This window comes from Chiloscyllium plagiosum, unplaced genomic scaffold, assembly GCF_037043375.1.
Source record: "Chiloscyllium plagiosum isolate Xiang-an unplaced genomic scaffold, Cpla_swu_hap1 HiC_scaffold_34, whole genome shotgun sequence".
NCBI classification, from domain to species: Eukaryota; Metazoa; Chordata; class Chondrichthyes; order Orectolobiformes; family Hemiscylliidae; genus Chiloscyllium; species Chiloscyllium plagiosum.
In genome coordinates this window covers 11818650-11844178 of record NW_028270172.1, presented here as the reverse complement: position 1 = coordinate 11844178, position 25529 = coordinate 11818650, and the positions used below count along the sequence as shown (strand labels likewise).

The following is a 25529-nucleotide window of genomic DNA, read 5'->3' as shown; positions in this document are numbered from 1 at the left end:
ATGTATTTGGAAAGGCAAGATCTAATTAGGGATAGTCAACATGGCTTTGTGAGTGCGAAATCATATCTCACGAACTTGATTGAGGTTTTTGAAGAAGTAACAAAGAGGATTGATGAGGGCAGAGCGGTAGATGTCACCTATATGGATTTCAGTAAGGCGTTCGACAAGGCTCACCATGGGAGACTGATTAGCAAGGTTAGATCTCATGGAATACAGGGAAAACTAGCCATTTGGATACAGAACTGGCTCAAAGGTAGAAGACAGAGGGTGGTGATGGAGGGTTGTTTTTCAGACTGGAGGCCTGTGACCAGTGAAGTGCCACAAGGATCGGTGTTGGGTCCACTACTTTTCATCATTTATATATGTGAATCGAATGTGAGCATAAGAGGTACAGTTAGTAAGTTTGTAGATGACAAAATTGGAGGTGTAGTGGACAGTGAAGAGGGTTACCTCAGATTACAGCGGGATCTTCATCATCTGGGCCAATGGGCTGAGAGGTGGCAGATGGAGTTTAACTTAGATAAATGCGAGGTGCTGCATTTTGGGAAAACAAATCTTAGCAGGACTTATAACCTTAATGGTAAGGTCCTAGGGAGTGCTGATGAACAAAGAGACCTTGGAGTGCAGATTCATAGCTCCTTGAAAGTGGAGTCGCAGGTTGATAGGATAGTGAAGAAGGCCTTCGGTATGCCTTCCTTTATTGGTTAGAGTATTGAGTACAGGAGCTGGGAGGTCATGTTGCAGCTGTACAAGACATTGGTTTGGCCACTTTAGGAATATTGCATGCAATTCTGGTCTCCTTCCTATCGGAAAGATGTTGTGAAACATGAAAGGGTTCAGGAAAGATTTACAAGGATGTTGCCAGGGTTGGAGGGTTTGAGCTATAGGGAGAGGTTGAATAGGCTGGGGCTGTTTTCCCTGGAGTGTCGGAGGCTGAGGGATGACCTTTTAGAGGTTTATAAAATCATGAGGGGCATGGATACGATAAATAGACAAAGTTTCTTCCCTGGGGTGGGGGAGTCCAGAACTAGAGGGCATAGGTTTAGGGTGAGAGGGGAAAGATATAAAAGAGACCTAAGGGGCAACGTTTTCATGCAGAGGGTGGTGTGTGCATGGAATGAGCTGCCAGAGGAAGTGGTGGAGACTGGTACAATTGCAACATTTAAGAGTCATTTGGATGGGTTTATGAATAGGAAGGATTTGGAGGATATGGGCCGGGTGCTAGCAGGTGGGACTAGATTGGGTTGGGATATCTGGTCAGTATGGATGGGTTAGACCGATCCATATCCGTGCTGTATGTCTCAATGATTCTAACCTACACATCCCTGAACACTATGGCAATTTAGCATGGCCAATCCACCTAAACTGCATATCTTTGGATTGTGGGAGGAAACCAGAGCACCCAAAGGAAACACACACAGACGCAGGGAGAATGCACAAACACCACACATACAGTCACCAAAGCCTGGGCTCGAACCTGGGTCCCTGGCGCTGTGAGGGAACAGTGCTAACCACGGAGCCACCATGTTGCCCCCCCCCCCTGCTTGGGCTGCATCAAGAGCTTGCTATCTGTGATTCTACTTTCAGGGAGCTATGAACCTCGCTCCAAGGTCTCCTTGTTCAGCAACATTCCTTCGGACCTTACCATTAAGTGTATAAGTCCTGCTAAGATCTGCTTTCCCAAAATGCAGCACCTCGCAGTTATCTAAATTGAACTCCATCTGCCACTTCTCAGCCCACTGGCCCATCTGATCAAGATCCCGTTGTATCTGAGATAACCTTCTTCACTGTTTGCTACACCTCCAATTTTGGTGTCACCTACAAACTTACCAACGCTTATGCTCACATCCAAATCATTTATATCCAAATGACCTCCCTATCGTGCTGAATTATTCCATGCAGAGGATAGTAGCCTTCAGATTTCACTTCCATTGGAGGCACACAGACACACAGAAAATATGAGGCTTACAGCAGGAGTAGGCCATTCAGCTGTTCGAGACTGTTCTGCCATTCAATACAATCATGGCTGATCATCAGCTCCCTGTTCCTGTTTTTTCCCCACATTCTTTAGCCCCAAGAACTGTATCTAACTCCTGCTTGAAAATATTTTGTGTTTTGGCCTCAACTGCTTTCAGTCACAGAGGAGTCCATAGGGTCACCACTCTCTGGGTGAAGACATTTCTCCTCACCTCGGTCCTAAATGGCCTATCCCATACCCTTAGGCTGTGAGCTCTGGCTCTGGATTCTCTGATCACTGGGGACCATTTAGCCCTGTTAGAATTTTATAGGTTTCAATGATATCCCCCCTCATTCTTCAAAACTCCAGTGAATATAGTCCTATCAGATCTAATCTCTCCTTATACATCAATCCTGCCACCTCAGGAATCAGTCTGGGAAACATTCACTGCCCTCCCTCCATTGCCAGAACATCCTTCCTCAGATAAGGAGTCCAAAACTGCACACAATTCTCCAGGTGCTGTCTCAGCAAGACCCTGTATAATTGCAGCAAGACATCCCTTCTCCTATACTCAAATCCTCTCACTATGAAGGACAACATACCATTTACCTTCTTCACCACCTGCTGCATCTGCAATGTTTACCCTGAATGACTGATATACAAGGACACCCAGGTTTCATTGGGAAAGGGGAAAGTGCAATCTAACACCATACAGATAATAATACGCTTTCCTGTTCTCGCAACCAAAGTGATAACATCACAGTTATCCACATTAAATTGCATCTGCCATGCATGTGCCTACTCACTCACTTTTCCAAATCACACTGAAACATCTTTGCATCATCCTTTGCATCATCCTCCCACCCAGCTTTGTGTCATTATTGAATTATTAATATACAGAGTATCAAAATTCTGGGTTATGGCAATTTAGTCGATTCACCTTGATTAACTTGCACCCATCCAGAAGTTTGTGTATTTTTTAAGCCACGATTTGCAAAAAAAATTTAAAAATATTTCTGCTTTGAAGTGAAGTTGAAACCTTTATCAATCGGTGTGACGTGTCAGAGAGTTGGCCAGCAATAACCCAAGAGACACACGAGATTAGATGTGAAACATTCCCGGAAAGTGACTGTGTGCTGAGTAACAAACACGGGGTAAGCCATTAAGTAGGCAATGATGGGGAGTGGGGAGTGATACTGCAGACAATAAAAACTCCAAGTGAACAGGTACAAGACTGAAATCAAGTCAGGGGATCAATCAGATAGGTTTTGCCTGAACAATTTACAGCGATCATTAAAATGATGTTCTCGCCTGGAGGTCCTCTTGAATGCAGGAACTAACAGTTTATATAACAAACAGTTTATATAACAAACTCAATTCTTCACTAATTTTGAGAGTTTCTAATGCTCATCTTTTCCCCATGACTGTCAGTGGGGCCAAATGTGACTGGACTTAAAAATTCCACAAAATCCTTGTCATTGCACACTGGGTAAGACACCTTATCCAGTCTAGTGTGGACTTCTATTTAAAGCGGTGATTTAAATAGACAATTGTAAACACAATTTTGGTCAAGGGTGCATACATGGGCGTTTCAAAATGCAGATTTTCAGATGAGCAGATTAAAAAGTCTCCACCTTCCCAAACTCTATGATAAAGGTCACGCCCACAACAAACGCAGGAAACACTTGGCTGCTTTTCAAGATTGTTCGAATCCAAGCAACAGCACAAATGGAGAAATTGAAACCGAACAGGAAATTTTAGACCTATTTTGGACAAGGGAGCACTTGAAGGCTTGGCAAACTTGCTGATCCACGCTCATTCTGTCCAGTGGATAAGAAGTTTCCTAAAGTTTTGCTCCATTATTACAACATTTAATTATAAAGTTACAAAGTATTTACTGGACATGCGGCCCAATGGGGAGCATACTGCTGTTCAAGTTCCACACAAACATCCTCCATAATTGAACCCCATCACCATACTCTTTTGTTTCTCTGTCCTTCATGTGTTAATCAAGCTTCCCTTGGAATGCAGCTTTTAAAATTCCATTCATGGCCTTCACTGGTTAGGCCAGGGTTTATTGTCCATCTCTCTTTGCCCTGGGGAGGTGGTGGTGAGCTATATTCTTGAACTACTGGGGATCTCAGGAGGAGGCTGAGATAAATCAGCATTGACAGTGTGGTGCTGAAAAAGCACAGCAGGTCAGGCAGCATCCAAGGAGCAGGAGAATCCATGTTTCGGGCATATGCCCTTCATTAGGAAGGGCTTATGCCTGAAACGTCGATTCTCCTGCTTCTTGGATGCTGCCTGACCTACTGTGCTTTTCCAGCACCACACTCTCGACTCTGATCTCCAGCATCTGCAGTCTTCACTTTCTCCTCCCTGAGATGAATCAGTCACTCAGCACTTCTGGCTGAAGGTGGATGCACACACTTCACTCTCGTCATTTGCACTGAAGTGCTGGGTTCCCCATCATTAAGGGTGGGGTATTCATAAAGAGTCTGCCTCCAGTTTGTTGTTTAAATATCCACTACCATTCCTGACTGGCTGTACAGAACTGCAGAGCTGAGTCCTAATTGATTTGCTGTGGAATTGCTTAGCTCAGTTTATTGCATGCTACTTCGCTGTTCGGCATTTCAGTCATTTTGCTTTGGAGCTTCACCAGGTTTTGTGCTGCTCCAGGCATGGCCTCCTGCACTCTTCATCGAATCAGGGTTGATTGTACAGCTTGGTGGGAATGGTAGATTGGGGAAAATGCATGCTGTGAGATTATACATTGTAGTTGTAAGTCATTTGCAGCTAGCGTAAAATCCCTCAACTTTTGTGGATGCCATTTTGTCACTGCAATAGCACACAAATGACATTCTCTTGATTTAAAAGAATTTGTGCTCTCAGATAACAGTTACTTAGCTTCGTTAGGTTGGCCAGTAGTAACCTCAATCTTCTCATTGTGGTTGTGTGCTTGTTGGATGATCAGAATGACAAGCCTGAGTTAAATTATAACAAGTGACCCCTGAAGGTGTTACTGGGGGAACTAGCGACAATCATTCTTTTAGTTTTAAAATAGTTATGGAAAAGGATAGGTCTGGTCCACAAGTTAAAGTTCTAAATTGGGGCAAGGTCAATTTTGAAGGTATTAGACAGGAGACAATAGGGAAATGACCTCCTTCTGTGCTGTAATAATGCTGAGATTCCAGGAGGTAATTGTCAATATTTAAGAGGAGTTAACAGAAAATAGGTTGGAAAGTAAATGAGCATCATAATTCAATCGAGGTAATTGTGGATAAAGTTATGGGAGTCAAAGTCTCAGCATTTTCAGTATCTTGACAAAGCAAATTTTTGGCATTAGGGAAACGGCAGAAACAATTCATGAGGCATTCAATAAGGTTCCCCACAGTAGGCTATTATACAAAATGCAGAGGAATGGGATTGTGGGAGACATAGCAGTTTGGATCAGTAATTGGCTTGCTGAAAAAAAAACAGAGGGTTGTATGTTGATGGAACATGTTCATCTTGGTGTCCAGTTACTAGCGGCGTACCGCAAGGGTCTGTGTTGGGTCCACTGCTGTTCATCATTTTTATAAATGACCTGGATGAAGGCTTAGAAGGGTGGGTTAGTAAATTTGCGGACGACACTAAGATCAGTGGAGTTGTGGATAGTGACGAAGGATGTAGTAGGTTGCAGAGACACAGATAGGATGCAGAGCTGGGCTGAGAGGCGGCAAATGGAGTTTAATGTGGACAAGTGTGAGGTGATACACTTTGGACGGAGTAATCGGAATGCAAAGTACTGGGCTAATGGTAAGATTCTTGGGAGTGCAGATGAGCAGAGAGATCTTGATGTCCATGTACACAGATCCCTGAAAGTTGCCACCCAGATTGACAGGGTTAAGAAGGCGTGCAGTGTTTTGGCCTTTATTAATAGAGGGATTGAGTTCCGGAACTAGGAGGTTATGCTGCAGCTGTACAAAGCTCTGGTACAGCCACACTTGGAGTATTGTGTACAGTTCTGGTCACCGCATTATAAGAAGGATGTGGAAGCTTTGGAAAGGTTGCAGAGGAGATTTACTAGGATGCTGCCTGGTATGGAAGGAATGTCTTACGAGGAAAGGCTGAGGGCCTTGAGGCTGTTCTTGTTAGAGAGAAGAAGGTTGAGAGGTGACTTAATAGAGACATACGAGATAATCAGAGGGTTGGATAGGGTGGACAGGGAGAGCCTTTTTCCAAGTATGGGGATGGCAAACACGAGGGGACGCAACTTTAAAGTGAGGGGAGATAGGTATAAGACAGATGTCAGAGGTAGTTTCTTTACTCAGAGAGTACTAAGGGTATGGAATGCTTTGCCTGCAACGGTAGTAGATTCGCCAACATTAAGTGCATCTAAGTCGTCATTGAACAGGCATATGGACGTACATGGAATAGTGTAGGTGGGATGGGCTTCAGATTGGTATGACAGGGCGGCGCAACATCGAGGGCTGAAGGGCCTGTACTGCGCTGTAATGTTCTATGTTCTAACTTTCAAAGGTTTATGGGGGTGGGGGGAGGTTGTTCAGAGGTAAAGGGACATCTGGCAAGTAGGAGGCTTTCGAAAGCGAGATAATAAATTCAGTCTGGCAGCCCATTCCATAAAAACACCACTGTGTGTGGAAAAGGTGCTCCTCAGGTCCCTTTTAAATCTTTCCTCTCCCACCTGAAACCTATGCCCTCTAGTTCTGGACTCCCCCACTCGGGGAAAAAGACCTTATTTATGCCTCTAAGGATTTTATAAAACTCAATAAAAGGTTACCCCTCAGCCTTCTACTCTTGAGGGGAAAAAAATCCTAGCCTCTTCTCAAAACTCAAACCTTTCAGTCTCAGTAACATCCTTGTAAATCTTTATTGCACTCTTTCCAGTTTGACAACATCCTTGCTATAACAGGGCGACCAGAATTGTACATAGTACTCCAAACTGTGGCCGTACCAATATCTTGTACAGCTGTAATATGACATCGCAACTCCTGTACTCAGTGCTCTGACCAATGAAGGCAAGTGTGCCAAACACATTCTTCACTGTCTACCTGATGACGCCACTTTCAAGGAACTATTTTTTTGTATCCGTAGGACTCTCTGTTTGACAACACTTCCCAGAGCACTACCATTAACTATGTAAGTTCTGCCCTGGTTTGTCTTACCATAAAGTAATACCTGACATTTATCTAAAACTTCACCAGTCATTCCTCAGCCCATGTCCCAGTGGGATCAACAGCCCATTGTACTCTTAGATAATTTCTTCGCTGTCCACTATACTACCAATCTCAGTGTCATCCTCCTACAATCTCATCCAAATCATTTATATAAGTGATGAACAACAGAACAAGCACTGATCCTTGGGGCAAACTGTTGGTCACAGGCCTCAGTTTGAATAACAACTCTCTACCACTATTGTTGCTTTCCTATCATCAAGCCACTTTTGTATCCAATTGGCCAGCTGTCCCTAGATCCCATGCGATCTAACCTTATTAATATATGGAACGGGTTCCAGAGGAAGTGGCTAAAGAACTGTCTTCAGAAATCCCTATTGAATTTATTAGTGATCGTTCAATATGTACAAACTGGACTTGAGCAGCTCAGTTTTCTTGCCAAGACAAAACAGAAATTGTTGGAGAAACTCAGTAGGTCTGGCAGCATTGGTGGAGACAGAACCAGGGTTGAAATTGAGAGTCCAATACGACTCCCCTTCAGATATTCTGTTGTCGGTCCATCACCGAGCAGCATTCAAGTAAGTGACTGCCAACAAACACAGCACCCATCGTCTAAAGCCGGTTGGGCGGGACACTGTTAAAGAGAGGAGTCTCGAAGGAGAAGTGGGAAGGCAGAGGAAGAGGAGTGAATGGACGTACCGTTGTCTAACACAGCAGATAATCACAGCGATGACAATGAGAAGGACCACACCTCCAGCGACAGCAGCAGCAATCGTTATAATATCCATCGAATCTGTTTCAGAAAGAGAACATTGCTCAGTAACTTGCGTATGAGAAGAGTGCATTGTCTACTCTACATTGATGTCCTGGGTCTAACATTGGGGCATACCCCAGCAAGTGTCAGAACTGAATGGGAGTATACTTTGGCAGGATTCAGCCTCTCAAACCATTTGATGATATCATAGTTGACCTTTATCTCAACCCCTTAAGTTCACATCCCTTCCGTGTTGGACAGCATCAGGTATGAAGACCTCACAGCTGCAAAAGGAAGCTTCCAGATTGAAGGCTAAAGGTTACAGAACAATAGACATGGTTGTAATAAACATCTCACTGGAAAAGTATCAATGTCAACAGCAGTACGACATTGGGTCAATTGGTCCCATGAGGAAGACCAAACTTAGAATCCCTACAGCATGAAAGCAGGCCATTTGGCCCATAGAGTCCATATCAACCTCCTGAAGAACATTCTATACAAACCTATCCCACATACCATGGCTAATCCACCTGGACACTATGGGACAATTTCCCATGGCCATTCCACCTAACCTGCACATCTTTGGACTGTGGGAGGAAACTAGAGCAGACATGAGGAGAATGTGCAAACTCCACACAGACAGTCACCCAAGCAATGGGATCAAACCCAGGTCCCTTGCACTGTGAGACAGCAGTGCTAACCACCGAGCCATTGTGATAGCTATGGGATACTGATCAGAGTGGGAGAAGGCTCATTACTGGGTTTGATCGCTACCGCCGAAATTGTTGAATATTTCAGAAAGGGTTTTCTTTATTCTGAAGACTGCCCTGACCCATCACATCGCCAGCTCCAACAAGGTTGGTCAGTCCTGAATCCATCCCACCTGGAACAGGTAGCAAACCTGTTGTCCCCAGGCTAATCCACACTTCCTTTCAAACATTCCAACTTGTAAGTACAGTTTACGAAAAAGCTGACAACCCAAAAAAACCAAGTACTCTAAAACTAAGCTGATCAAGTTGAATTGTTTTATATTGCATTGAATTTTGATCTATTTTGGGATCACGTTTGGCAATTACATTTGTATACTGAAGCCCTGGGATCTCATGCATTACAAAAACAACATGCAGTATAACGGAAGTGCAGAACAAAGCCCCTATTCTGAATCTTTTGTAATATTTTGGGAAAAATAAAATCAACAAAACAACAAATTCATGGGTCTAAAACCTACCCTGAAAAGGCAATAGCTGTAAGATCGAATTCCTGGGCAGGGTAATGGACATGTCTCTGCTTTCCAGTGCTATTCTGAGTGCACTTAGCAGTACATTAAGAGTTGTACGATTCCTGATCAACATCAGAACACCGACTACACTTGCAAAAGTCCTTAGGAGCAAATTACTGCAGATGCTGGAATTTGAACCAAAAACAAAAAATACTGGAGAAGACAGTGGGTCAGGCAGCGTCCATGGAGAGAAAGCAAGCTAACATTTTGAGTCTAGATGACTCTTCATCAGCGCTTTCTCTCCATGGATGCTGCCTGACCGACCAGGAACTCCAGCATTTTTTGCTTTCGGTTACAAAAATTTCTTTACTGGCTGTAAAACTTGATAAAATGATGGGATTTCACCAACATCGCCATTGTCTTTATCATCATTTTTGTGCTCCCTTGCTTTCATTTTTGTTGCATTAATTGAAAACGTTAATTCTGTAGCTGAAAATAACTCCGATTGTCCGCCTTTGTACCTTTTTATCTGACAGACCTGCACACAAAAGGTTGTATTCTATAACTGCAACATCACTCTCGTTAGCTGCGTGTTGTGTGTGCAGTCCTGGCTCATGCTGAAAACTGTATTAGGCTCCGTCCAATGTCACATTGTAAGAATTTGGGTAGATTAAGCAGCTCAGCATCTGGAAGAAGAGAGGTTTTCCTCCTAGTCGGAGTAGCAATGTCTAATGTATTTTATACCTGATTGCTGTCATGGTAAAGAAACCGACCCATGTTAAGACTATTGAGCGAGTGGTTTTCCTCTGTCACACTAGACAAAGCAGGTTGCAACCTAACAGGAAGATGGTGACAGCCAATCAACAGTCTAGCTGGCTCATACAAAGCTGAGCTGTTAAGTATATTCAAGACTGAACGTAACAACTAGGAGCAGGTGTAGGCCATCTGGCCCTGTGGATTCCTGATGAAGGGCTCCTGCCCGAAACGTCGATTTTCCTGCTCCTCGGATGCTGCCTGACCTGCTGTGCTTTTCCAGCACCACTCTAATCTTGACATCTGGCTCCCCCATTCAATTAGATCATGGTTGATCTTTTTGTGGACTCAGCTCCATCTACCTGCCCATTCACCATAACCTTTAATTCCCTTACTGCTCAAAAACCCATCTTTGCCTTAGAAACATTCAACAAGGAAGCCTCAACTGCTTCACTGGGCAAGGAATTCCACAGATTCATAACCTTCCGGGTGAAGGAGTTCCTCCTCAACTGAGTCATCTAGTCATACAGCACAGAAACAGACCCTGTGGTCCAACCATTCCATGGCAAACATAAACCCCAACTAAACTAGGCCCATGCTATGGAACAGGTCAGACCTCTTCAAAACATTTTAAGGTAGCCTAGACCCGAACATTTTCGTGCTTTAAAGGCAGATGTGAAGTGGATATTCCAGGAGTGATGCAGCTGGTCAAATCACTCAGCTTTAAGCAAAACAGAATTTAGATACACACGACAGTTGAAGCACAGACCAAAGAAAACAGAATTTAGAATAACCAGAACTCCACCTATAAACTCCACCTATAAATAAGGAAGTGGGACATACCACCAGCGCTTCACCAGAGATTCTCACTGATGATGTTACCTAGTGTAGTGACGAAACGTCTGAAAACCAACCTTCCAGTTCAGCAAGCTAATTTACATACTTATCATCAACCTGAGCTACAAATCTTCTGAAAAATTGCTAATAACTTAACTATTTGAAAACCCAATCGAATCAATATCACAACTTAACAAAGGAGCTGTTCCAATCCCTACAACAGCCCTTAAACGCACCCCTTGGCAAATGATAAATTCAAACTCAGATTCTTACAGGCAGGAGAGATTGCAGAAAGGAGAGTCAGGCAAGAAACACCAGTTGAAGCATGGAACTTTGTTTCATAGCAACAGCTTCTCTCCTACCAGCTGTTCCTGACTGCCTGCTAAAACAAACCAAACTAGAAAAACAACCTGAACTGGGAGGACTGGCCACTCCCCTGCCTTTGTTTAAAGTGGGTACCCAGACATATCAGCACCTCTGCCTTTACAACCTCTCTTGAAAAAACTTAGGACTGCATAAGCTTATTAAAGGGGCAGCACTATTACACCCATCTGCCTGCTCCTGGCCCATATTCTACCAAACATTTCATATTCGTGTATCTATCCAAATGTCTTTTGAACATCTAAGTAAACAAGCAGAAGGTTATGGGGAAAGGCAGGAAAGTGGAGTTGAGGGTTATCAGATCAGCCTTAATCTCATTGAATGGCACGGCAGACATGATGGGCCGAATGGCCTCCTCCTCCTCCTATATCTTACAACGTGGACGTGGTGTCATTCTAACAATTTGTTTAGCCACACCATTAGGACAGTTTGGAATCAAAAAGTCTGACATTTTATACATCATGTTACAAATATTCAACACTGGATTTTTACAGCAAAATAGTTACTTGTAATTCAGAGCATAATGTCTCCACTTCCAGTTGCTTTTATGTTCAGCCTCATATAGGATAACATTAATTCACATAAATATTCTGGAGAAAACATAGTACAGAGGAACCTCGATTATCTGGCATTTTCGATTATCTGAATTTCAGATCCCAAGATCCCAATGCTTGGCTAAACTGAGCTGTCCAGCATTCGATTACCTGAACATTCAATTATCTGAACAAAATACTCTCTTCATGTGTCATTTGGGTAATCGAGCTTCCTCTGAATAGAATGTCTGTTTACGGTTAAGATGCGGCTTTCGAGAAAAGCCAATACTTTGACTGCGAATGAATTGTATAAAATACGCCGGTTTTAACTGAAGTGCTACTTTAATCAGGTCACCTTTTAATTAATTTGATGTGACTCGGTGTGACTGCTACCTACCTTCACGTACCAGCACCTGAAACATCAGACTCAGCTGGCCATTTGAAGTCTCACAGTTGGACACATTTAGCCAGAACCTGTGGTGCAGTTCGGGGACTGACTCGGGGATTGTGTCTGATTCCCTGTAGCTCAAGTGGACGCCGTCACTGATCTGCTCGATGATCACAATGGTCACATGCCCACGTTCACACGTGGGGATCAACTGCTCCATAAAAGTAAGCTCAGCCACGTGGTCCGGAGGAACGGAGATATTCCATGACGCAGTTAACCTGTTCGGCATTCCAGGTCCCCAGTTAGGACTGAGGAGGCGCACCGGGGAGTCGACTTCTGGGATAATGTTCATAATGTAGTCCTCTGCCAGACAAAGACAAACAGGTGAAGTGCAATGGGAAGATGATGGTGGAACCCTCTCACCTGGTTTTGTAATGTACAACCACCACCAGGGCCACCCCGCAACCCTTAGTGTAAGGTGACGGCATTGGGTCAACGCCACTGGGCTGGGAATAGAACATAGAATATTACAGCACAGTACAGGCCCTTCGGCCTTTGATGTTGCGCCAACCTGTGAAACCAATCTGAAGCCCATCTAACCTACACTATTACATTATCATCCATATGTTTATCCAGTGACCATTTAATTGCCCTGAATGTTATCGAGTCCACTACTGTTGCAGGCAGGGCGTTCCACACCCTTACTACTCTCTGAGTAAAGAACATGGAAATGCAGAAGTAAAGACAGAAACCATTGGAGAAATTGTTCTGAAGGAGGATCGCTGGATTTGCAACGTTAACGCTGTGACCCAGACCTTACAGGTTTGGCCAGCAATTTCAGTTCACAGTTCTGATTCCCAGCATCGGCAATTCTTTGCCTTATTATTGTCATTCAGAGACCAAAGCTAATGCTCATCAAGACCATGGATTCAAATCCCACTAGACCAACGAGGGGAATTTACATTCAATGAATAAAGCTGGAATATTAAGCTAATTTCAGTGATAGCGACAATGACAACTGCTATCAATAAAGCCCTATCAGATTCAGTAATGGCCTTTATGAAAAGAATCTGCCATCCTTACCCAGTCTGGCCTACATGTGACTCCAGACCACAGCAATGCCTCTGAAATGGCCCCATCAAGCCACTTCGTTCAAGGGGCAATTAGTAATGCCCACATTCCATTAAGAAATGATAAAAACTTTCTTACAAACTATCATAGAAATCAAGGAGCAAGAGAAAGTAGGCAGAAAGTAAAAGACTACCACCACAATTCACTGGCCAACTGTGAACAATAAGCTGCCATTATCTAATGGGTCAAGACTAAAAAGTCATTCTTTCAGAAGGACCAGAGGGGAGAGGAGGATAAATATTTTCACTCAGGACCTTTGGGTTCTGGAACACACAAACAAATAAAAGGTGAGGAAAGCTGACTACGGAGAATCTTTAAAATGATCCTACATTGAGGCGGCATGGTGGCTCAGTGTTTAGCACTGCTGTCTCAAAGCGCCAGGGACCTAGGTTCGATTCCAGCCTCGGGCGACTGTCTGTGTGAAGTTTGCACGTTCTCTCTGCGTCTGCATTGGGTTGCTCCGGTTTCCTCCCAGTCCAAGGATGTGCCTTGCTAAATTGTCTCATAGTGCCTTTAGGGTGGATTGGCCTTGCTAAATTGTCTCATAGTGCCCAGGTAGATTAGCCATAGGAAATGCAGGTTTACAGGGATAGGGATTATGGGGTGGATTTGTGTAGAATGCTCTTTGGAGATAAATTGCCCTTAGTGTTCAGGGATGTGTAGGTTAGGTGCATTAATCAGGGGTAAATGTAGAGTAATAGGGCAGGGAAATGGGACTGGGTGGGTTACTCTTTGGATTGTTGGACCGAAGTGCCTGTTTCCACACTGATTCTACAATTCAAATGATTTTGCAAGGCAAATTACAAAATTTTTAACACTATACCCAACTATTGAGTGAGCAGTATAGTGCAACTCTGTTGAAAGAGCAGAGATGAGCCTTAGCCTGTGTCTCTGTATGACTGTACTAAAGCAAAGAACCGCAGTTGCTGGAAATCAGAAACACGCTTTGAAATTGCTGGTGAAACTCAGAAGGTCTGGCAGCATCCTGGAGGGAAAGCAGAGTTAACGTTTCAAGTCCAGTGACCCTTCTTCAGAACAGTTTCTACTTGACAATGAGGAGATTTCAATTGAGAGACGAGTGTTATGAGATTGAAGGCATGTGCTGTACCTTTAACAGAGAGTGAATGCTGTTCTGAACTAAGAGATTACAAGCACCTGTGTATATGACTAGATGGCAGTCCCACAGTGTACTGGAAAATTGAAAATATGTAACCTTTGCCTGTGAAATGGATAGTTGAGTTTTGGTTGCTGATTTGACAACAATTCAAATTTAACCAACCAATCAGTTTAAATTATGTCCTAGGATGCTAAAAGCCAATCAAGTTTGAATTTATTGTTTTGCCAACATCAAACCAATGAGATGATCCAATGTTGGACGAGTATAAAAATGTGGCCATTTTGAAAATTGGTCAAGAGAGAGAAACTCCTTGAGTGCTAATTGCCCATTTAACATCTTGCTCTCAAAGAAATTTAAAAACACACTCTGTCAGACGTACCTTTTCTTGTGAAACATACCTGCAGTAAAAAGAAAGAGAATGATCCAGACAGATCAGCAGCTGGAAGACTGAAGACACAGAAGGAGATAGAGACTGCGTGGTTTAGAAATTAAATTGATGTCATTTTAATAAGTGTTTTATTGGAACAGCATATTGCTATAGTGTTGGAGGCTGATAGGAAGCAGTTAAGAGAAAGAGGGGCTTAGATTTGTGAACAGTTTTTGTTTAATGTTCACTTTTAGAATTAGATAATAAATTGATATTATTTTCTCGAAGTAGTGGAATTTGGGAGTCTCTGTCACTCATATTTTAACAGACTGAGGTGAGCTTTTCTGGGTGTTTGGTTTAATTAACAGAAGGTTTTGCCTCTGTGTCTTAATACTAGTCTTGATTGCTCTTCCAATGAGCCAGGATGGGTACGACAGGCTGACTGGCCACCTCCTGGGTGGTAACATTCTATAATTCATGATTGACAATATACTCGAGCTGCTGAACTATTTGACAATTAGTTGCGTGGAATTGCTGTGTAATCCTGTAACAGGAATCACTCATGAATCTTGCCCTTATTAACTTTGCAATGTTTGTGCTGGAAAAGGGGAGAATGTACGTGAAAAATATATAAAAAAAGAGAGCAATAACTCATCTTTATTAATTATAAAAATGAAACATGAATAATGTAAAGCACAACTGGGTCTGTTTAACAGAACAATTTTTACATAACATACCCAAGTTAGTTCAGCATTAACTGCAATTTAATTGGCAAAACAACTCAAAGATTCATAATTCAGTGAAGAAAAAGAAATCTTTAAGATCTTTGCATGTTGATCCAGAGGGACTGGATGCCTTGGTGTTAAATTGGGAGTAGGTTTATCTGACTGAGGTATTTAGTGGAAAAGTAAGATGCGAATACCAATGCGATGACTCAATGGGGAGGAAGCATTAATATGAAGCATTAATCATTGTAATAATCTAATGCAAATTACAGAGGCTTCAGAAAGGTTTTTAAACAGTTAAGTTTTAGCTCCATTGGAATTCGAGAACTAGGAAGAAAATAGCCCATCAGAAAAGGTGACAAACTCATCCAAACGTGGAGATATCTCAAAAACCAGCCTGAGGGGGAGAAAAACTCACCTCTTCTCTATTACCAGGATTAACTTACTACAAGTGCAGTATTAAGATCAGCAGTAGTAGATCATCAGTAAATCATCCTGCATAGGCTATTTCACTAGAGTGGTACTGTACTGCTCACTCTATAGTTGGGTGCAATGTGTTAAATGTTTATAGTTCAGTTAGAGATATACAGCATGGATTGCAAAATCATTTGAATTGTAGGATCATAAGTTTGTTTGCCATGCCTTACAGTCTTACCAGGGCAGAGAGCTGCTCTCTCATTTGAGAGAGACACAACTGGTGGTGGTTTAATCTGAGGGTCACCACACCTCTGGTGAGGGAAGAGGTTGAGAAGGAGATTCCTTCATGATAACCTCAGTTGGTGTGGGAAATGAACCAGCATTGTTGGCATCAATTTGCATCACAAACCAGCCATCCAAGCTAACCATTAGCAAACTACCCTGAAATAACTTTAAGTGAAGTGTTGCTTCCAACAGGAATCAGTGTAAAAGCCACAGCTAAGTTGCTGTGGACATCCTTTGCTTGAAAAAAGAAATGGTCAGGTTAAAATATGGTGCATGTGTGGATTGTGTGTTCCTAGCTGAAATAGAAGGAAGAATAAATTATTTGCAAAACTTAAGGAAGCCTTATATAATTAGATACTTCAGGGACTTTCTCTGCAGAAAATAATCTTTAAAAATTATTAAATTGTGCATTCTTAAATGTTTGCATTTATAAGTGTAGTGTAACATATGAAAAGATACAGACCATAAATGCAGGAACAGTAAATACAGCAATTGTTAAAATTACACCTCACCTGAAGTAGTTTTAATAGATCAGGCGCCATCTCATGGCATTCACAGGTCAGTGCAGATCAAACAACGCACACTGATCAGTGCCTGCCCCTAGGTGGAGCCCAGTGCGTTCGGAAAAGCAGCGTATTCCAAACATTTTCTAATCAACCTGTTCAGGGACATTATTACACACACAGATAAGATGTGAGCTGGGACCTCCTGGCTCAGAGGGAGGGACATTACCACTGTACCTCAAGAGGGTGTGAAGTGTTAAATTTTGGGTCACCAGCTAACAGCTGGCCAATTACAGTTTCCATTCACGTTAAAGTACATCATCATGACCAACGTTGCAAGCTACTTGTGTGGATATGTGTAGGCAGATTGTAAAGAGGGAAGACAGCTGATTGAAATGGTTCAGAAGGCGTCTTACCTTTATGAACAGAGGTGTGGAGTAGGGAGGTGATGGTGGAATGGTAAAAAAGTTGGTCTGGTCACTGCAACAGTATTGTATAGCGAGCAGTTCCAGAATCCACATTTTGTTTTTTTTTGGGGGGGGGGGGGATGGGTGGGGTGGTTGGGGAATGTGATGGCATGGGAGAGGGTACAGAAGAGACTCACCAGGATGTTGCCCTGAGTTGGGGAGTAATTGGACTGGGGTTGTTTTCCTTGGAGCAGACTAGACTGAGGAGGAGTGGGGACGATTGAGATGTGCATAATAATGAGGATCATTGAAAGGGTAGACAAGAAGAAACTTTGCCCCTTGAAGGAGGGATCAATGACCAGGGGTACATGTTTAAGGAAGGAGGGTTAGAGGAGACGTGAGGAAAAAATATTTAACTCAGAGGATGGTAGAACTCTGGAAGTCACTGCCTCTTAAGGGTGGTAGAAACCCTCATAACATTTAGATTGGCACTTGAGACGCCAATCACACAAAGGTTATGGGCTAAGTGCCGGAATTACAGTATCATAGAATCTCTACAGAGCGGAAGCAGGCCTCCGAAGAACATCACATCCAGACCCAACTCCTTACCCTATCCCTGTAATCCTGCATTTCCCATGGCTACTTTACCTAGCCTGCACACCCCTGGACACAATGTGAAATTTAGTATGGCCAATCCACCCAAACCCGCACATCCACATATTGTTATGTGGCTGTGTTTGACGAGAACAGACTTGATGGGTGGAAGGGCCTTTTTCTGTGCTGTAGATCTCCAGGACTCTTGTGATTTTTTTCCCTTGGAACAGTGAGGGTTGAGAGGAGACTAAATAGAGGTATTGAAGATTTTTCCATTTAATGGATGGGTCAATAACCAGGTGGTAAGTGGTTTAGAGGGAAGTTGTGGAGAAGTTTGTTTTCATCCAGAGGGAAGTGGGAGTCTGTAAAAGGTGGTGGTCCAGTCAGAAACTCTAACATTTATGCAGTTTTTAGACGCTCACTTGTGTTGCTCCAGGTATAAGAAGCAATTAGCACAGTCAGATCTTTGTTGACTGGTGTCGACATGATGGGCTGAATAGCCTCCTATGCTGTAAATGTCTATGGTTCTATAACATTGCTGTGTTTGTCTGTAACAGCTGGGAGAGCTTTTAATCTGTTTTTATCCTCCATCAACAGCATAGCTTCATCTTGGAAAACCACTGTAATAGGAAGGCCATCCTCACTCAAAATGCACTGAACAAAACATTGACCAACGGCTCAAAATGCAACAACTTAGACTATTAGAATGCAGTAACAGTGCTAGATAAATGAACAGTCTAAGGAGTATCACAGGAACCCTACTGAGACACACAGAGAGTTTTAAGGGCAGATGACCAGAAGTAGTTTTAAAGTACGTCTTAAAAGGGGAAAGAAAGGAAGATAGAGTGAGGCAAGGATGAATAGAGAGGAAACTGCATGAGCTTGAGGCCTAGGCCTGAGACACATCCACCAAGGGTACAGCCATTAAAAATCGGAGATCACTCAAGAGGCCAGAATTGCAGGAGAGCAGAGATCACGGAGGGTTGCTGGGCTGGAGGAGGTCATCGAGGTAGAGGGGGGCAAGTCCACAGAGGGAAGTCAAAAAGAAGGCGTTGCTTGACCAGGAGGATATATAGGTCAGTGGGCACAGGGGTAGCTGGATGACCGGGACTTGGTGCAAGCAAGCATACAGGCACCAGAGGCTTGGACAGCCTTTACGGAGGGTGGGAGAAGGGAGTCAGTTCAGGGGTGTGCTGAAATAGGTGGGTGTCAAGGTAAAAGAGGCATGGTTGAGGGTTTCAAGAGCAAATTTGCAAACTGCATTGTGGGAAGGTTGGGGTCAACATTGGCATATTCCTACAGGAACACAACATTGGCACATGGCTTTCACTTACCATCTTGCACCACAAACAGCCAGAAAGATTCCTATGTAGTGCCAACATGTTCATTTTTGGTCATTCCCTCAGCTATGACAATAAAATCAGTGTAAATTCTAAACAGAACCTTGCAATGTCCCCATGTTTCCATCGATTGACTGTCATGACATATTGGGGCTGCATGGATCAGAAATGGGATTGAGGCACGGGACTGGATTAATTTAGGATATCTGGTCAGCATGGACGAAAAGGGTCTGTTTCCATGCTGTACATCTCTATGACTCTGTAACCTGGAGCAGAAAAGTGGTGCCTGTTTGTGGGGCAAACAACATGGTCAGAAGGATAGGAGGGTGGGCACCTGCAACATGGCATGCACTGTCGCCCCCTGCTTTCCTGCGTCATCAACCTGGCAAAAAGTGACACTGCAGTTGCCCAAGGCATGAGCAGTTGTGCCAGCATTAACCAGGGATCAGTCTCACTGGTTTCTCCTGAAATGCATGCCAGCTGCTTGGATCAATCATTTGGTTACTTAAGTAACTGAACGAGCAGTACATTAATAAGGAATTTTTAAAATTAATAGAAAAGCAAAAGCAGACATGATTTTTTATTATTTTAGCTTCTTTTGCCACCATCTCACCTCTCAAAAGTGCCCTAAAGCTAATTAAACACATTTTTGAAGTGTTGTTACTGTTATAATGTTGGAAACAATAGCCAATTTGCACACAGCAAGCTCCCACAAGCAGCAATAAGGTAATGACCAGGTCAACAGTCAATAGACAATAGGTGCAGGAGTAGGCCATTCTGCCTTTCGAGCCATCACCACCATTCATTATGATCATGGCTGATCATCCTCAATCAGTATCCTGTTCCTGCCTTATCCCCATAACCTTTGATTCCACTATCCTTAAGAGCTCTGTCCAACTCTTTCTTGAAAGTATCCAGAGGCTTGGTCTCCACAGCCTTCTGGGGCAGAGCATTCCATACACCCACCACTCTCCTCAACTCTGTCCTAAATGGCCTACCTCTTATTTTTAAACTGTGTCCTCTGGTTCGGGACTCACCCATCAGCGGAAACATGTTTCCTGCCTCCCGAGTGTCCACTCCTTTAATAATTTTACACGTCTCAATCAGATCCCCTCTCAGCCTTCTAAACTCAAGCGTATACAAGCCCAGTTGCTCCAATCTTTCAGCGTGAGATAGTCCCGCCATTCCGGGAATTGACCTCATGAATCTATGCTGCACTCCCTCAATAGCCAGAATGTCTTTCCTCAAATTTGGAGACCAAAACTGCGCACAATATTCCAGGTGCGGCCTCACCAGGGCCCTGTACAACTGCAGAAGGACTTCTTTGCTTCTATACTCAATTCCTCTTGTTATGAAGGCCAGCATGCTATTAGCTTTCTTCACTTCCTGCTGTACCTGCATGCTTGCTTTCATTGACTGATGTACAAGAACATCTAGATCTCGTTGTAAGAACACCGAGGTCATCTGGCTTTTTGGTGATGTTTATTCAGGAATAAATATTGGCCAGGATACTGGGGAGAATTTACCTGAATGGCACCGAAACAGAATCTTTTTATGTCTGGAAGGGATAGATGATCCTCAGTTTAATGTTACATCTAAAAGGTGGCACCTCCGACAGCATCCGCTCCCTCAGCACTGACCCTCCGACAGCACCCAGTCCCTCAGGACTGACCCTCTGACAGCACCCAGTCCCTCAGCACTCTTGACCATATCCCTCTAAACCCTTCCTATTCATATACCCATCCAGATGCCTTTTGAACGTTGCATTGTATCAGCCTCTACAAATTCCTCTGCCAGCTCATTCCATACATGCACCACTCTCTGTGTGAAAAGGTTGCCCCTTAGGTCCCTTTTATATCTTTCACCTCTCACCATAAGCCTATGCTCTCTAGTTCTGGACTCTCTCACAACTTTGCACATCGATCCTTTCAGCACGAGATGCCATGTTACTGTGACAGGTGGGAGACCCATGCATTGGGCTTCCGATTAGATTGCTGGAGGGTTACGTCAAGGCCCCTTTGTAAAGCTGCTTCTCCGCCAGCAACTTTGAGCTGGTTTAGAAAGCAGCTTCCACCCTTTGCATTTCGCACACCAACGCAGGGTCACCCAAAATGCTGCTGCACTGGGGAGGATGCCCATCGCTGCACGTTTAAATGCCATCCTTGGAGAGTGCAGGATGGGACCAGGGGCCGTTGGATGCCAGCGTCCATCTTAATCCCAGAGAGGGAGCCAGGAAGTGTGACTCAATGCATCTCGAGATGCCCACAGCATCCTGAAAGGCGGCTCACAACCTGCCTCCATTGGCTCTGCAGAGAGACCAGCTGCGGTGAGGTTGGTGGCACCGACTCACCAAGTTCTGGGTTCAAGTCCCACACTGGCGTTTGAGTTTAACAATCCAGGCTGACGCCCCGGTGCCATACTGAGGAAGTGCTGCACTGTCTGAGGCACAGCCTTTGGACAAGAGGTTAAACTGAGGATCCATCTGCCCCCAAAATGGATGCAAAAAATAATCCCACGGCGCTATTACAAGGAAAAGCCAGGAAGGTATCCCTGGAACAAACACAGAGAATGCTGGAGGAACAATAGCAGATTCACTCGGAGAGAGAAACAATAAGGGGAAACTCAGCAGAGGTAGCAGCATCTGTGGGGAAGGACACAACAAAGTTCATGTTTCAATTCCTGGATGACCCTTCTCTGGAATTCAGGATCTTGGGCTCTGGAGAAAAGACATATTGGGTTCAATACTTTAACTCATTTATCTGTCCACAGATGTGCTCGATCTGCTGAGTTTCTCCAGAATTCACTGTACTTGTTTCAGATTTCCAGAATCTGCAGTAATTGGCTTTTATTTGAGATATCCTTGAGATCTTAACCGATATCTATTTCTCAAATCACCATCATGATTATCTGGTCATTATTACATTGCTGTGTGTGGGATCTTGCTCTGCCCAAATTGGTTACTGCATTCCCTTCACCATAAGCATCTACACCACATAGACCTCAGCTGTACAGTTCTGGACACCACAATTCAGGAAGGATGTGATCGACTGGAGACAGATTGAGAGTGTGAGTGTGTGTAACAGGGAGAGCGAGAGAGAGTGAGGCAGAGAGAGAGAGAGAGAGAGAGAGAGAGAGAGAGTCAGTGAGTGAGTGAGAGTGAGAGATTGAGAGAGAAAGGGAACGGGGAGGGAGAGAGAGATACAGAGAGAGACAGAGAGAGAGACATGCAGACAGAGAGGGAGACGCACAGAGAGAGAGAGAAACACAGAGAAAGAGAAACATAGAGAGAGAGAGAGAAACACAGTCATGCAGACAGAGAGAGAGAGAAATACGCAGACAGACAGAAAGAGAGAGACACACGCACACACAGAGGGTAAGAGAGAGAGAAACTGAAGGAGAGACAGAGGTATGCAGACAGAGACACATACGCAGAGAGAGACACGCAGACAGGGCGGGGTGGAGAGAGAGAGACAGAGACAGACAGACAGAGATATGCACAGAGAGCAGAAGAGGTTTGCAAGAATGGTTCCTGGGCTGAGGTTCTTCAGCGATGGAGACAGATTGGAGACACTGGAGAAGAGAAGGCTAAGAGAAGATTCGATAGAAGCTTTTATAAATCATGGGGTGCGACCAGAGTAGATTGTGAGAAAGTGTTTCTAATTGTAAAAGGATAAAAGAACCAGAGGGGTTTAAAAGTAATTCGCAAAAGAGGCAAAACTCCTGGAAAATGGAATCAAGTAGATGGATATTTGATTTGATTTTCCATTTTGATTTTATTTGATGACTGATGGAGACATGATGGGCCAAAGGGCCTCTTTCCATGCTGTAAAAATTGTGGCACTAAGCAAATGCAATTTCAGAAAAGAACAGGACAGTGAGTAGTCAGGATTTGGAAGGTGGAAGTGGCTTTAATCAAGGCATTCTCGAGAGAGAATGGGGTGACCATTTGAAAAATAAAGCAATAATACAGGCTTATGGGGAAATAAAGGAGAACGACAGAGTGAACTGCTCAGTCGGAGAGCCGGTACAGACATCACGGGACGAAAGGCCTTGTTGGAAAAAGTATGTGTGGGGACAGGCTTGATGGCTGCAAAATGCTTTGAGACGTCCAATGGTGACACAAGGGCTTCCTGAGCCAACTGCTTGTGAGGTGAGAAATGAAAGACAAAGGTTCCCCGAGCTGTCACAGAATCCCTACGGTGTGGCAACAAGTCCACACTCGCCCTCTGAAGAGTAACCCACCCAGACCTATTTTTCTACACTATTATTCTACATTTACCCCTGACTAATGCCCCAACCTATACATCCCTGAACACTATGGGCAATTTAGCATGGCCAATCCACCCTAACCTGGCACATATTTGGACTGTGGGAGGAAACCAGAGCAAACCCACACAGACACAGGGAGAACATGCAAGCTCCACACAGACAGTTGCCTGAGGCTGGGATCGAACCTAGGATTCTGGTGCTCTGAGGCAGCAGTGTTAACCACTGAGCCACCAATTACCTGTGAGGCGGGGAATGAAAGACAGTTTGACATCCTGGTCTTTGGAGTCCCAGCCATGTGATGTCCTCAGCTCCAGTAACACGTGGTCAGCTGTCTGGATCCTCTCCATCGCTCCATTGGGACAGAATTGGCCAACCACTGACCTGGCACCATCTTGGCTGAATGTGCTGACATTATACATCAAGTTGCCTTCACACTTGTCGTCCTGGAGCAGCTGCTGCAGCTTCAGATGCTCGGACGCCAACTCAATGGTCAGTTCTGAGGGCTGTGTGAGCACCCACTTGAAGGTCTGATGGGCCACAGGCAGTGTCGAGAGTACAGTGGGCAAGGCCAGGTCCACATTATTCACCGAGCACTCTTCTACATCTTTACAGGCTGAGAGAGGAAGCAACAAAACAAATTTTTAAAAGGTTTATTGAGATTGGAGAATGTTTGCAGCACAGAAAAAGGCCGTTCAACCCATCATACATGCTAGCTCTTCAGCGGAGCGACTCTGAGTCCCACACTCCTGCTCTTTCCTTTTAGCTCCTCAAAACTCTTCTCTTCAGATAATCCTCTTTGGAAAGCCACAACTGTACCTGACCCTGCCTTCCCCACACCTTCTGCCAGTGCGCACCTAGCAACTTGCAATTTTCCTCACGTTGTCTTTGGTTCTTTTGCCAGTCGAAAATCTGTGCCCCTCGGTCTCGAACCTCAGTCAGGAGTATCCCTCAGTTGAAGTCCCCAGTCTCCTCCCAGGCTGACCTCGCCAGCTGCCAGCTTCCAACGAAACCTTGAGAAACTGTGCCCTGTTGTTTGTGCTGGTCTTTCATCGCCTCATGAACCCATGAACCTCAGCAATTTACAATCAAAAAGACTGCACCTTCCCAAGTGCCCCACTTGGGCTTGTTCCATTTCCATTGCACACACTGATCTTAGCATCACTTTCCCATGGACTCGTTTCCAGGCAGCACCTGGTTATGCTGCCAATCACACCTTCTCTGGACCTGGTTTTCTTTGTCTTGGTGCATTCCATTTCCTGCTTGCTCTTCGTGTTATTTAATTAATCCTGTCTTCCACCCGCCCTCATCTTGTCTCTATTTCCAACCTCACCCCATTTTACCCACTTAAAACCCATTACATTTCTAACATTCTGCATAAGGGGAGGTGATGGCCCACTGGTATTTTTGTTGGATTATTAATCCAGAGACGCAGGTAATGTTCTAGGGACCCGGTTTCAAATCCTGCCACAGCAGATGGTGGAAATTGAAAGCAATACTTATCTGGAATTAAGAATCTAATGATGACCATGAATCCATTTTCAGAAAACCCCATCTGGCTCACTCATGCCCTTTAGGAAAGGAAATCTGCCATCCTTCCTGGTCTGGTCTACATGTGACTCCAGACTCACAGCAATGTGGGTGACTCCTAACTGCTTTCTGGGCAATAAATGCTGCTTAGCCAATGATGCCTTCATCCCATGAATAAAGAAAAAAAAAATATAAGTCCTGTGAGGGCTTTACTGGGTGAATATGGGAGGTTCTAGAAGAAGGGGTCATCCACTTAGGACAGAATTGAGAAGAATATTTTTCCTTCACAGAGGGATATGAGGTTTCTCTTCCTCAAAAGGCCGTGCATACAAAGTCAATAGACAATAGACAATAGGTGCAGGAGTAGGCCATTCTGCCTTTCGAGCCATCACCACCATTCATTATGAACATGGCTGATCATCCTTAATCAGTATCCTGTTCCTGCCTTATCCCCATAACCTTTGATTCCACTATCCTTAAGAGCTCTGTCCAACTTTTTCTTGAAAGTATCTAGAGACTTGGCCTCCACAGCCTTCTGGGGCAGAGCATTCCATACACCCACCACTCTCTGGGTGAAGAAGTTTCTCCTCAACTCTGTCCTAAATGGCCTACCCCTTAATTTTAAACTGTGTCCTCTGGTTCAGGACTCACCCATCAGCGGAAACATGTTTCCTGCCTCCTGAGTGTCCAATCCTTTAATTATCTTATACGTCTCAATCAGATCCCCTCTTAGCCTTCTAAACTCAAGCGTGTACAAGCCCATTTGCTCCAATCTTTCAGTGTAAGATAGTCCCGCCATTCCGGGAATTGACCTTGTGAACCTACGCTGCACTCCCTCAATAGCCAGA

At 44.1% G+C, this 25529-nt stretch overlaps 1 protein-coding gene across 1 annotated transcript in view; it reads right to left on the bottom strand.

The window, feature by feature from the left end:
- LOC122564531 (CUB domain-containing protein 1-like) overlaps nucleotides 1–25529 on the bottom strand; it is a 112982-nt gene that overhangs the window by 9642 nt on the left and 77811 nt on the right. The window contains exons 6-8 of the mRNA XM_043719577.2: nucleotides 23393–23767; nucleotides 12009–12362; nucleotides 7834–7927 (exon numbers count right to left, since the gene is read on the bottom strand). Of these exons, the coding sequence (XP_043575512.2) occupies nucleotides 7834–7927; nucleotides 12009–12362; nucleotides 23393–23767 (823 nt within the window). The remainder of the gene's footprint in view (nucleotides 1–7833; nucleotides 7928–12008; nucleotides 12363–23392; nucleotides 23768–25529) is intronic.